General features: G+C 36.3%; 1 protein-coding gene across 8 annotated transcripts in view; it reads left to right on the forward strand.

Moving 5' to 3' along the window:
• The window catches only part of PCSK5 (proprotein convertase subtilisin/kexin type 5), a 465,695-nt gene that overhangs the window by 239,460 nt on the left and 213,441 nt on the right, over window positions 1–12,794 (forward strand). For all 8 annotated transcript variants that reach the window (XR_010148685.1, XR_010148686.1, XM_016960969.4 and 5 more), the window contains exon 10: window positions 921–1,024. Coding sequence is in view for 6 of the 8 variants with exons in the window: in XM_016960969.4 (XP_016816458.3) it covers window positions 921–1,024 (104 nt within the window). In the remaining 2 variants the exon portion in view is untranslated. The remainder of the gene's footprint in view (window positions 1–920; window positions 1,025–12,794) is intronic.

The following is a 12,794-nucleotide window of genomic DNA, read 5'->3' on the forward strand; positions in this document are numbered from 1 at the left end:
CATGAAAATTGTCATATTTCTTAGTTAAGTAAAAGATCAGCACACCTCAGAATTCAAGACTGAATGAAATAAGTATCCTGATTAGAATTGCATGCATGCGCTGAGTCAAATGCCTTCGAGTGTATACATAGTCTATGAAAGGGAATAAAAGTCTGTGTGTATGTGCTTGGATTTGTTTCTGTGTGATTATGATTAGCATTGCAGTTCTCCAATGAAAGTATCTCCTGCTCAGTAGTCTCTTTTGTGTTCTTCAGTGCTAGTAGCCATAAGAACTAGGTGTCTAATAACACACTATAATAACTACCCATTGCAAATTAAGAATACTCTTACAGCTGTCTGTGCCTTGGAGCCCAGCTTTGGGTTCTGTACCATGTTCTCTTCCTTAAAAATGCTGAAAATTGGGATGCTGTTTCGTTGAGATTTTTCCATATCCCACATATATATGCATAGAAGGTTAAACATTGCTAAGTTCTTCTGGTAAATTGCAACTCAATTACCCAACTATTCAATGATTAAAGAAGAAACGTTTCAGAGGCCTTCTGTTTTGATTTTAGCTTACCGTAATCTGATGATGATGATCCAAGCTTTTATACAAAGGATGACAGCACCATAGTAGGCAACCATTTTGTTGAGGAAACCGGAAACACTCACCCTTTTAAAAAACTAAGTTACCCTGACTACAGTCTTATTATTTCTTCAGTTTAAGGTTACATTTTCTGCCTCCCACAGACTAATGTCACTTCTCCATGTTGAGAACAAGAGCGGCATTTGGCATTTGGTTATCCCAAACCCAAATCTCTGACCCTTTGTTTTTAGTACTTTGCCATTTTGATTTTGCTTTTTTAATTTGCTTGTGACTCTCTGCTTCCCCCATCTTTTTTTTTTTTTGGTACAATGATTCTTACCTTGTCTTTCCCCAGTCCGTTTCTGACCTGGAGAGACGTACAGCATGTTATTGTCAGGACTTCCCGTGCGGGACATTTGAACGCTAATGACTGGAAAACCAATGCTGCTGGTTTTAAGGGTGAGAACTTCTTTCATATTCTGTCACAGGCAAAATATTTTTATTTTTCCCCCATTTTAAATGGAGAGCAGGAAACAGAACCCCTCAAACGAAATTTTAAACTTTGTGCTGACAAACAAAGAGCTTGATCTTTTAGTAAATAAAAGGCAGGTTGATTTTTTTAAGTTAAAACTACACAGATAAGGGAGATTTCTTTGGCTTCCGACATCATAGGTCAATTTTTTTAAAAGATCGACCAACCCACATGCATAGTCGGCCTATGGGACCCCTGATTAGTTTACTATTTGCTGTCACTGAATATCTAAGTAATATTTATAATAATGTATTTTAAAATTCCTCACCTTCTATAGGACTACTTCCACTTCGATAATAACTGATATATATTGTTCACTTTAGTGTAGCACTGTTAGTTGCTAAGGCCATGCATTCTACAAATTTTGTTTTTGTTTGTTATAAATCTTCCACAAAGAAAAGCAGGTAATAATTCTAAGAAATGTTACTTTATATAAACTAAAAATTCTAATGAAGCTTTATAATGTCCAGTCCTTATGCAATTGTGCACAATATGTAACAAGTACTGAATATTTTCCCATGGCTAATACAGATCATAGTTCCCAAAGTGGCTATTCTATTTGTTGTCATAGGTAATATATGTTATAATAAAAATAAAATTAGCTATATAAAACATATATCCTAAAGTTTAGTATATCTACTCAAGTTGTAAGTGACCTAAGTTATAATAAGGTTTTAATTCATTAATCTAACTTATAACGAACATTAATTTGTTTATATCTACAGACTTAAAACATATTCCCAAATAATCTTAGTATCATCATATATCTGTATAGATGAAATACAGTGTTCCATAGCACAGGGCACATCTCCTTAAAAATTGAGGTTCTGATGGTCAGACCGTTGGTAACATGGTCCTGGGCAAGTCATTTAATTTTTAAGGGCCCTAATAATTTAAGCATTTTGGATGCTAAGTAATATTATCTACGTATCATATCTTACATACGATCTTTATATATCCTTATATGAGCAATATATGCAAATCTTTCTGCCAGAATGTATATTTTTAAAATTACTTGTAAATAATTTATTATAGACTCATGCTGAAACAAAACCTATAAATATCCTAGATAACCAGTGCCACATTAATAATTATTTGATTAATATCTTCACAGAAAGCTTCACTCTATTTTTAGGAAAAGAATATTTCTCTGCTTTGGAGTATTATCAAACACCTTTCCATGCATGTAAACTATATAATGCAGCAGTGTTCAATGAACTTTTAATCTAGAGTTGTAAATACCCGTTGGCATTGCATTCTCTGAAGCCCAAATCAGGAGATTTGATCCCAAAATTGTAATTGTGTGGGAGACATCAAAATTATTTGAAATTTCGTTTGTTCCGGAAAATCCAGGATGTAATTTGCCATATGTATGTTTCATTTTGATTAGCTTCCACATGCTCCCAACTCGTACAATATAAATCCATGAGGCTGCAGGGGAGAGAAGGAGCTGACACATAACCTTAGCTAGTTGAAAGCTGGAATGAACTTCTTAGTAGAAGGATCACAGACTAAGGACATTAACCTCCATGAAGCTGAAGAAACTTTAACCCAAATAAATGTCTTAGTTTTACTTATTCCTTTTTGGCAATTTAAAAAGAGCAAATGGTTCTAACAAAAATGCAGCTCTTTTGAAAACCTCTGTTGGTTTAGGAGAGGGGGAAACAGAGGGTTTAGACTAAATCACCAGACCCAAACCTGAATCTGAAGGGGTTTGTGCACTGCTTTAAGGAGGAAATGGTATTTTACTATTGCACGTGGCAATATTTAGTATAATATTTCACTCTTCTCTTAGATGGCTGCCAACAGTAACAATTAAAGTTTGCTTTTTCACAGATGAATTATTCTGAATGGGCTGGGCTCCCAGTGGGATTGTTTTGTAATTTTGTTGATGGCGAGTCCCGTATTTCATCTAAACAGGATCATAATAAGATGACTTTAAGAAAAAAAAAAGTTATTCTCTACTCTAAACATTACCATCCCCTCTCTAGAGTCCCACAAATAAATGTGATTAAGGCAGAGGCTAGCAGGAGAAGCAACATGCTTTGGGGAAGTGGAGAATGCAGGGTACTAGGACTGCAGAAAGATGCTACGACTTTTTATGAAATAACATCTGAAAGAACAAGAAAGAGCTAATGGTTAGAAAAGGTTCCTACAACAAGAGCTCAACAAGGGCTTGTATTTAAATTAGGTCAGCCGGCTTTTGCAGGTCTTGCTTAGCAGGAATCCATAGTCACGTATTTCTCCTTAGACTGGGAAAACGGAAATTGCCTGCCTACAGAAGTGTGTGGTCCTGGGTGCCCTTCTTTGTCCCACCCAACTCAGCCCTAACACTGAGTAAAATATATGTATGAAATGAATCTGAAAACTCCTGTTCTTCCTTGGGCTTACTTTTGTTTTCCCAGTGTTGAGTAATTTATTAATAACTTGTTGGAAAAGTAGTTTAAAAAAAAATAGGAGAACAATTTCACAAATTGCTCAATAGGTACCTGCCAGTAATAGGGACATCAGCGTCACCCATCAGAATTTCTTTCTCATCAGGTAAAGCAGAAGCCACTTAGAGTAGCAAACAACTCAGTTTTGGAGTTCAGACATCACTAGACTTGATAGTCTTTGTTATCACTGATAACTTCAGTAAAGCCAACACCCCAATGAATAGTCTCTACCAAAACCCTACCAAATCCATTTTATCCAACCTCCTTACATTTCTTCAGACATACCCCCATGTCCTACATCCTAGGCAGACAGCAGGGCTGGATGATGTGTGAGCTAGACTTGTGTGCAGCCCTCCTGAAGGCAGACTTGATCCATTCTTACCCACACGTGTTATGGACTGGAACAGGGAAGGGTTTCTCGTCCTAAAGCAGCTACTGGCTTGGACAGATTCTCATTCAGGCTAGGAAGTTGGCCTTGAACAACTAAAGAATGTGGCTTTCTGATGACTCATCTCTGTTTCTCTGAGAGTGGGATTACCCTGGAGGTGCTCACTGATGAGCTAGGGACAGAGAACTTTCTTCTCCTTTTTCTGTGCCCTCCTTATAAAAGCACTCTGTAAATGACCCTGTAATGAGATGACCTCACAGAGAGGGAAGACACATGTAAACATTCTTATGTTAATGGCACCTTAATTTTCAACAATTTTAATCAAACTAAGATTATTCTATCCTGCTGTTTCTTAAATAATAATAACAATCTCATAGTATAATTAAAATATCTTTTCTGGTAGATTAGTTTTTCAGAATAAACATAATCTGATGAATACATACCTATGGAAACTGACTAAACATTGTTTGGCCTTGTTCATCTTGTGAATAATCCTAGCTAAGTTTCAGACAACAGCTTTTGACTTTAAACCTCCTCCAGAGATAGTTTTTTTAATTAAATGGTATAAATATCATGTACCTATCAGAGAATCTACTTTAGATTGCCCATGAGAATAGGGAATTATTTGCCTTAGACCAGATGAACAGATGTGATATTCTGCTACCAGAGAACTGAAATCCAAATTCCAGTATTTTGCTTCTGACCAATATTTGCAATGCCAGAAGGTGACTTTGGCATTAAGCTGTTTGCGGTTTTGTTAGTATTATTTCTTTCCTCCCTTGATCCCTTCCCTTTCTGCTTATGAAAAGTCTTTTCTGTTTTGTTTTGTTTTCTATTCTTTTTAATTCTCCCTTGTGTTCCCTAAAGCATACGAATTAGCCATAAAAGTGAAGGCTTTTGCCATTCCAGCTGGTTTTTCTTCCTGGAATTTAATGGATGTTTTCTCTTCATTTATTTATTTACCAATATTTCCTGAGCACTTTCAGCATGCCAACCCAACACATGTTGAAGTGAGCGCAGAAAGTGGGAGGGGAAGAAACGTCAGGGACACCATGGCGTTGACTAATCTGACCTGTCCTGGTGTAACTTACATACAGAAACAGAAATTTACACTCCATCTCTTTTTTTCTTTAGTCAAGCCCCAACAATCTGCCAGGTCATGTTAGATAAGTGTTGATGATCCTTCTCTCATCATCTAAAATTCAGGTTAATGTCGGCAGCAGAAGGCATCTGCTATAGAGAATATCTTCTGTGGTGTCTGATGTGTATTTTGACCAGCTCCATTTGGGCATATAGTATATGCAGATCCATAGAGCCAGGCGGAAGACTTTTAATTCAGGCATTTTTCATAACCTATGGCTTGTATCATTTCAGGAAGAAGTTAGCTCTTTCTTGTGATCTCCTCCCTTTTAGTGCTATAATCTGAGGAAACTGTAAATCCACTGACCTCTCCCACCAGTGCCTGGGCTGTGCAGGCTGATTCTTGCCCCGAGTCTTTATCTTTGGTTTGGGTGTGAAGTTATAATTATAATTGAATGCATGCAACATCAGTGATCTAGTTTTCTTTTTTTCAAAGTGTTTGTATTGGATTATATGACTGTATACAGTTAAACTCTCTTAAATCTAGGAACAGGAATAGACGTCAGATAATAAATTAGGACCTTCTGTCATCTTTACTAGGCGAAAGAATGAAAAAAATGTCATTGAAAATCAAAAAATGACAACTAAGTGAGAGAGGTTACCACGCCTTCCATTTCACTGCCCTCCCAGACTATGTAAGTCTCTTTTTTTCTACCAGCATGTTGCTGAAACCTCCCCCATCCCCACTGACTCTTTCTTTGACCACAACTAAACTACTAGATTTTTTTTTTTAATTTCTAACTGATTACCCACCGTGGGGAAAACAATTGACAGTCTAACATGACTTCTTAGCCTCCAAGGCCTTAACTTTTAATAACCTGTATTACTTTTAATTGCCATCATTTTATTTCCACTGGTAGGGTTGATAATTTTAAGATGTCCAATATATTTTTAATACCTACCTGTCTTGCTTTCAGTTTGTAACACTTATTAAAAAGAATTCAAAGTGCTGAAACCATTAAGCATGCTGTGTGTTCAATCAAAATGAAAGGTTTTGAAATGTGCTTTTGAGTTGTGTTTTGAGTATAAAGTGATTTCTGATGTGTTACCATTTGAAAGGGTAAAGTTTCATTTTCCTTTATTATTTCACTGTACAAATAATATTCCATCTTCGCCACCTACTATGCTGATACACTGTTGGTAGCTATGATTAAAGCTACATAAGGCACTTTAATTGGTAATGTGTACATTGTGGTTTTAAAGAAAGGTTGAAGTGAAGTGGTACTCATCTGGTCAGTGTCTGAGGTGGTATTATCAGAAAAATTAGTCGCTTGACTCCAGTCTTGATCCCACTTGCAGAAATGAGGCCCTTCCTACTTGAAAAGACAGAAGGAAGTAAATACATTTGATTCCACCTAATAAAATGTGCCCCCTGGAAATGCCTAACATATTTTTTTAAGATTCTATGTTTTCTACCATTGTGCTCTGCAAACTCATACCCATTTCATATTGACTGAAACCCTTTCATTTTTGTATTTATTGACCATTGTGTAGATGAGCTTATCTTCTAGCTCATTTACAAAAACAAAAAAACAAAAACTAAACAAACAAAAAAACAATGTGAATCACACAGAATTCAGGAATTTTACCCTTATTGTTTTGCCTGGTAGATGATTTACCCAAACATCTCCATGGGAATATAGAAGCCCTGATAGCAAACTCTGCTTGGTCATGGCTTAATCCAGAGTCTTTCATCCAAAATGCCCACTTGTCTCATCAGAATGTTCAACTCATGCCTACCAAATATGTGACGCTCAAAAATATTTTCTACAAATGAAAAGTGTTTTCTCTGTGCCTGTCCTTGACTGAATGGTGGTATTAGGTTTGTTAGGCTTTTGGGGGTTTCATTTTGTTTTGCCCTTTCATCCCTGTAAGTTTTAAATGCATGCGGTTTCACACTTAAAACCCATTCTCAAAATAGAATTAAAATGATGGTTGCACTATTCACCTGTTATCTCTATACAAGATGTAATTAGTTAATGAAGAGAACTATGTTTGGAGTGGTTTCGTGATTTTGCCAAAATCTTAAGAGCCTTTAAATTCTAGAAGAAAGTCTATTAGTGATATTTTCTGTGGCCTTTGAGGAAGCCAATTAGAGTTTTTGTACCTTGGTTTTTGAGGAATGTGGATAGCTAATACTAAACATAATGAGAAGAATGAATTGAATGAAAAGTGCTTTGAAAATGGAAAATACCAAACAAAAAGAGTCTTAAAAGTATATCTTCATACATGAAGCTTTCTACTCCCTGAAATGAGAATAAAGACGCGGAACTGTGATGTGAATTAGAATTTTTGGGGGGTTGAAAATTAGTTCAGTTACCTGGAGTGGGCTAGAGAAAATATATCAAGGACTTTATAATAAAATTATTACTAATATGGCATCAAAGTTTTTAAATCATTAATCGTGTATCAATGATAATGCAACTATACTTAAATTCTGTTTTGCAAATTAATTTAAATGTTTAAATGTCACCTTAAGTCCAACCTACTAAATCTTTAAAGCTGTAATTAATTGCTTCAACTTAGGAACTAATGATAGAAATCTGAACTGATTGTAGCCTATCAACAGCCTGTCAACTCTAATAATTGATATACAGTGTAAATCTGTGAGTTTAAAATATGATTTTTAGCAATGTGTAAAAGCATCTACATTTAAGAGAAAATAGACGTCTCTTTTGTGTAATCACCTGAAGAAATTCAAATCTAATTCTAATGAGGCTGGACTTTACCTAGGTATTTGTAAAACTCTTCTTTCAGCACATGACTTTGACTATTCTTAATAACAACAACTCTTAATATTTTGTGGTTATGGTTGATATTTTAGGCAAAGATATATGTCGTCAAGCTCTAAGCTTGTGATTATAGAGGATGATGTCAGTTCAAAAGTGTATTTTGACTATCAAGTAATGAAATTGAACCACTTACAATTGGATTCTGAATCCAGTTCCAAAATAAGATGCCCAAAAATGATTTAAGTCAAGAGAGTCTTAGCAAAGTACACACACACACACAACCCTCTACATTCTTTTTACAGCCTATTTTAAAATTCAACAATCATTTTCTTATTTGAAGTTTTGTATTTATTTAAAACAAAAAAATTCACTCAGCTCTGAACTCAGTGGTTCAGTGGTTGGGCTCCAGAGTCCAACAACCTGGAAGTGAATCCCAGCTTTACACAGTATATCTGGTAATCTTCATACATTCTTAATCAGCTTTATTGAGGTAAATTTACATACAATAAAAAAGCACATTATTTTATGTGTACAGTTCAGTGAGTTTTGACACAGGTAAACATCCATGTGACCATCACCACAATCGAGTTATAGAAACCTCTGTCACCCTAACGAGTTATTCTCTGCTCCTTTTTCATCCTCTAGCCTCCTCCTGCTGTGGCAACCACTGATCTAATTTCTGTCCCTATAGATGAGATTGTCTTTTGTAGGCTTTCATATAAATTCAATTATTTGAAACCGGCTTCTTTCTAGCCATATAAGAGTTTTGAGGTTCATCTGTGTCATTAAGTCAGGCATTCCCACCATAAAACAGAATGAGATCATGTCTTTGAGGGAACGTGGATGGAGCTGGAGGCCATTATCCTTAGCAAACTAACTCAGGAACAGAAAACCAAATACTACATGTTCTCACTTGTAAGTGGGAGCTAAATGATGAGAACTCGTGAACACAAAGAAGGAACAACACACACTGGAGTCTACTTGAGCGGGGAGCGTGGGAGGAGAAAGAGGAGCAGGAAAAATAACTATTGGATACTGGGCTTAATACCTGGGGGATGAAATAATCTGTACAACAAAGCCCCATGACATGAGTTTACCTATATAACAAACCTGCATATGTACTCCTAAACCTAAAATAAAAGTTAAAAAAAAGTAATGTTTTAGATTTTTAAAAGTATATCAGGCATTCATTCTCTTTTATTGCTATCTAGTATTCCACTGTATGAATATACCACAATTTCCATACTCATTCACTTTTTCATGGAACATTTTATTGTTTCTGGTTCCGAGTTAGTATGAGTACAACTGCTCCAAATAGTTATGTAAAAATCTTTATGTGGACAAATTATAATTTTAAAATATTAGTCAGAAAAGTCCTCTTTAATTTGAACAGAAACCCTGAAGAATAAGGGAGCATTCCAAGTGGCTAACTAGGTATAGAGCATTTCAGGCAAGATGAATAGCATGTACAAAACCTGTTCAAAGAAAAGCAAGGAGGCCATCCTAGCTGGGGTGGAGCGAGCAAAGAAAAGAATGAGGAAAATTGTATCATATAAAGAATTTAATGCCTCTCTTCATTCATAGTATGTACTTAAGTAAAATTATTTATGAGCTATATGTCATGCATTCTAATAAAACGTATTCAGTTAATAATTCTGTTCAGAGTTTTGTAAGATAAGAATCCAGTATATTTTATATAGAGATACAGATGTAGATGTATATAGAGCTATATCCATTAACATGGAATTTGTATTTTAGAAATGAAATTTGGTCTCTAACACTTTCAAATATTAAACTCACTACATGATAGTCACATATCTCTTGTGACACTTCTCTTCTTTGTAATCTGTTTTCTCTAATTTGGGCTATTGTTTTCATTTCATATTGTCAGTGATTTTAGTTGATGGTTCTGGATAAATTATTAACCTCCTTATTTTCTCTTTTTTATAAGATTACTTGGATTTCAATAAACAATAAATGGCCTCAAAAGTGTTGGAAAAAGCATAATCTGCCAATGATTATGAATTATATTAATGTCATACACCTAACCTAAATAAAGCATAAATAAGTACAATGAGAGGGTGAAAGATGTTTGAGAACTTGAGGGTTACCAAAAGTTGGGGAACCAAGCTTATCTGGAATACTGTAGTTTCTTTTAGTTTAAACAAATGCCTTCTTTTGTTTGTGTTTCTCAGGGACTGGAAATTATAACTGGAGGAGACAGCCATGGTGAAGGCAACAGGTCAGGGGAAGGGGCAAAAGAGAGGGCTCAGTGTACAAAAAGGACAGGTATGGTGTGATGAGGAAAGTAATCTAAAAGAAATCAAAAGCAAAGCTACTTGAATCCTGCAGTTAGGAGTTCTCATTTCACTTGAAAAACATTTTGGAGCCGCTGCAGTGATTGAGAAAGTGAGCTAGATGATAGTAATGACTTTCAAGCAAGTTGATTCAAGTTGCTAGTCTGATGTCAAAAAGAATATTATTTCTTACACTGATAGTGTGAATCCATTGTTCCTATGATATGTCTTACAAAATGGCATGTGTGTAACAAACTGACTGGTTGAAATGAAAGGAAATTGTCTTGCAGTGATCATTTTATATTATCTTAGTAAGCAATTATGTATTTGTGACCTTAAGACTGAGACATTCAGCGACATTTTTTATCATCTCTTGGCCTTCTAAATGAGGAAAGTTGTAGATTTGGGATATATAATCATCTTTGCTACATCCCACTTTTTTTTTTTTTTTTTAAGAGAAAAAAGTGCTTTTTGAAATGACTCTTTAGTAAACCCCGGGCAAAGGGTGTGATGACAAGATTGCTTCTTGAAAAATGTCAGGTCGGAAATTGTGCTTTGAGAAGCCTTCACATATTTCCTTTGACCAAAGTCTTTTCGTTGGTTGTTATTGCTCACCATGACCTCCGAAAAGCCATCTAACTTCCCATATTTGAATTTCTTTTTAGCATACAATTGTAGTCTTTGTATTTGCCATATAACCCCACAAACATTTAAAGAAAGCAAGTATACATAATTGTGGTTAGCATCTTGAGTTGCTGTACACCTATTATGCAAGCAGAATGACAGAAGCACTTAGTGTTTATAAATGACTTTTCCTCCTTCCAAAGTATTGTATTCATATTCTTTTTCTCGGCCCTGAAGCCAACTTAGAATTTTCAGTAGTCTTAAGAAGCTGTATTGTTTTTCTGAACCCACCAGAGGTTACAATGTATATGCTTTCTTAATATACTGTGTGGGATGGTTTTGTCAGGAAATCATCCGCTTCTTTTCATGTTTTACCTTCAGAAGTATATTTACAGCCAAAGTAGAAGATATGTATCCAGCTTGGTTCCAAAGTGCAATTCTATGCATCTTAGAAGCCTAAAACTCCCACTGAATTGCAGTCACATATCATGAAAGAATCAGAGAAGATAGCTGAAAACATGAGAAATGTCTGATTGTTTGACAGAGCTGCCACACCTGGTTGCATAGGTTGTTAACTGCACAAGGGAGCCAAACTAAAGGGTTGAGTGGGTGGGGACAGAAATCTGGCCTTGGATCCAGTCACCAAGGAATGTGCCCTGCAGTGGGATGATGTCCACCTTAAGGAAAGAGGTACCTTTGTCTAATCGACAGAAGTCCCACATGGGCATCCCCGTTGCATGGAATTCTGTTGTGATTTCTTCCAGAGCTAACAAAGGCACAGGTATCTTTTAAGAAGTATGCATCCAGAGATGGTTCTGTTCATTTTAATCTGCAGCCATTGCTTCAGTCTTGATACCCACAGAACCTATTTCTTCATTGGCAAAATAACTCAGTGTTACTAGAGTCAAATAAAATTTTGCAATATCTGGCCAGGAGTGGTGGCTTATGCCTCTAATCCCACCACTTTGGGAGGCCGAAGTGGGCGGATCACGAGGTCAGAAGTTCAAGACCAGCCTGGCCAACATGGTGAAACCCCATCTCTACTAAAAATAAAAAATTAGCTGGGCGTGGTGGTGGGTGCCTGTAATCCCAGCTACTCAGGAAGCTGAGGCAGGAGAATCGCTTGAACCTGGGAGGCAGAGGTTGCAGTGAGCCAAGATTGTGCCACTGCACTCCAGTCTGAGCGACAGAGCAAGACTCCATCTTAAAAAAAAAAAGATTGCAATATCTGTGGCTATTTCATCACTATCTTTATCACCAGCTCTCTAAACAAAGTTTGAAGTAAAATCTCAGACTCTTAAGTGATCATAAGTGCTAAGCACAGATCTATAATTCTTTTCAGGTACTTTTTTTTACATTCAACAAAAATGATGGAAGCTTCATGAATTCAAATGTATGATTCTTTCATTTGAGTTCCAGTAGAAGTTTCATATTTGGGGTGGAGTGCTTGTAAACATTGGCATATGTTGGATACATGAGCCCAGAGCAGCAGTGAAAAGGCTTCATTTGAAGTCTTCCATGATTATCATCAACCTGTCTTGTGAAAATACCACCTCCCCCCCAGCTCATTTTTTCTACCAAGGAATAGAGCTTTAAATGTGAAAGGAATAAACTGTGATTGAGGTAAACAGGAGAAACTCTCTTATTGAAATTAATACATGCATATCAGTTTGGATTCTGGCATCAGATATTCCTAGCACAGACTGCAGCACCAGTTTCATATCCCACATCAGGGACAGAGGGCTCTAACTTGCTGTGACCACACTGAGACCATGGTAAGTGGGCACTGTGGAAACTAATTGAGGATCAATAAGAGGGCCCAAATAAACAAGATGAAAGGGGGCTTATGATTACATCTTTTCCAAATTTAATTTTACTAAAGATGGCTAAGCCTATCCTATTTTGTTATCTAGAGAGATCTTTGTATTGGTGCCAATGTCTGTAATATAAACCAAATCCAAAGGCTCAAAAAGAAATGCTGAAAATTAATCCTTCCCTGGTTCTATGCATGACTTCCAAGGCCACTGCACCTAGCACTATAAAGTGAGACTCCAGGCAGTTGCTTTGCAGAATCCATCTGG

The sequence above is a fragment of the Pan troglodytes genome, chromosome 11 (genome assembly GCF_028858775.2).
Source record: "Pan troglodytes isolate AG18354 chromosome 11, NHGRI_mPanTro3-v2.0_pri, whole genome shotgun sequence".
NCBI classification, from domain to species: Eukaryota; Metazoa; Chordata; class Mammalia; order Primates; family Hominidae; genus Pan; species Pan troglodytes.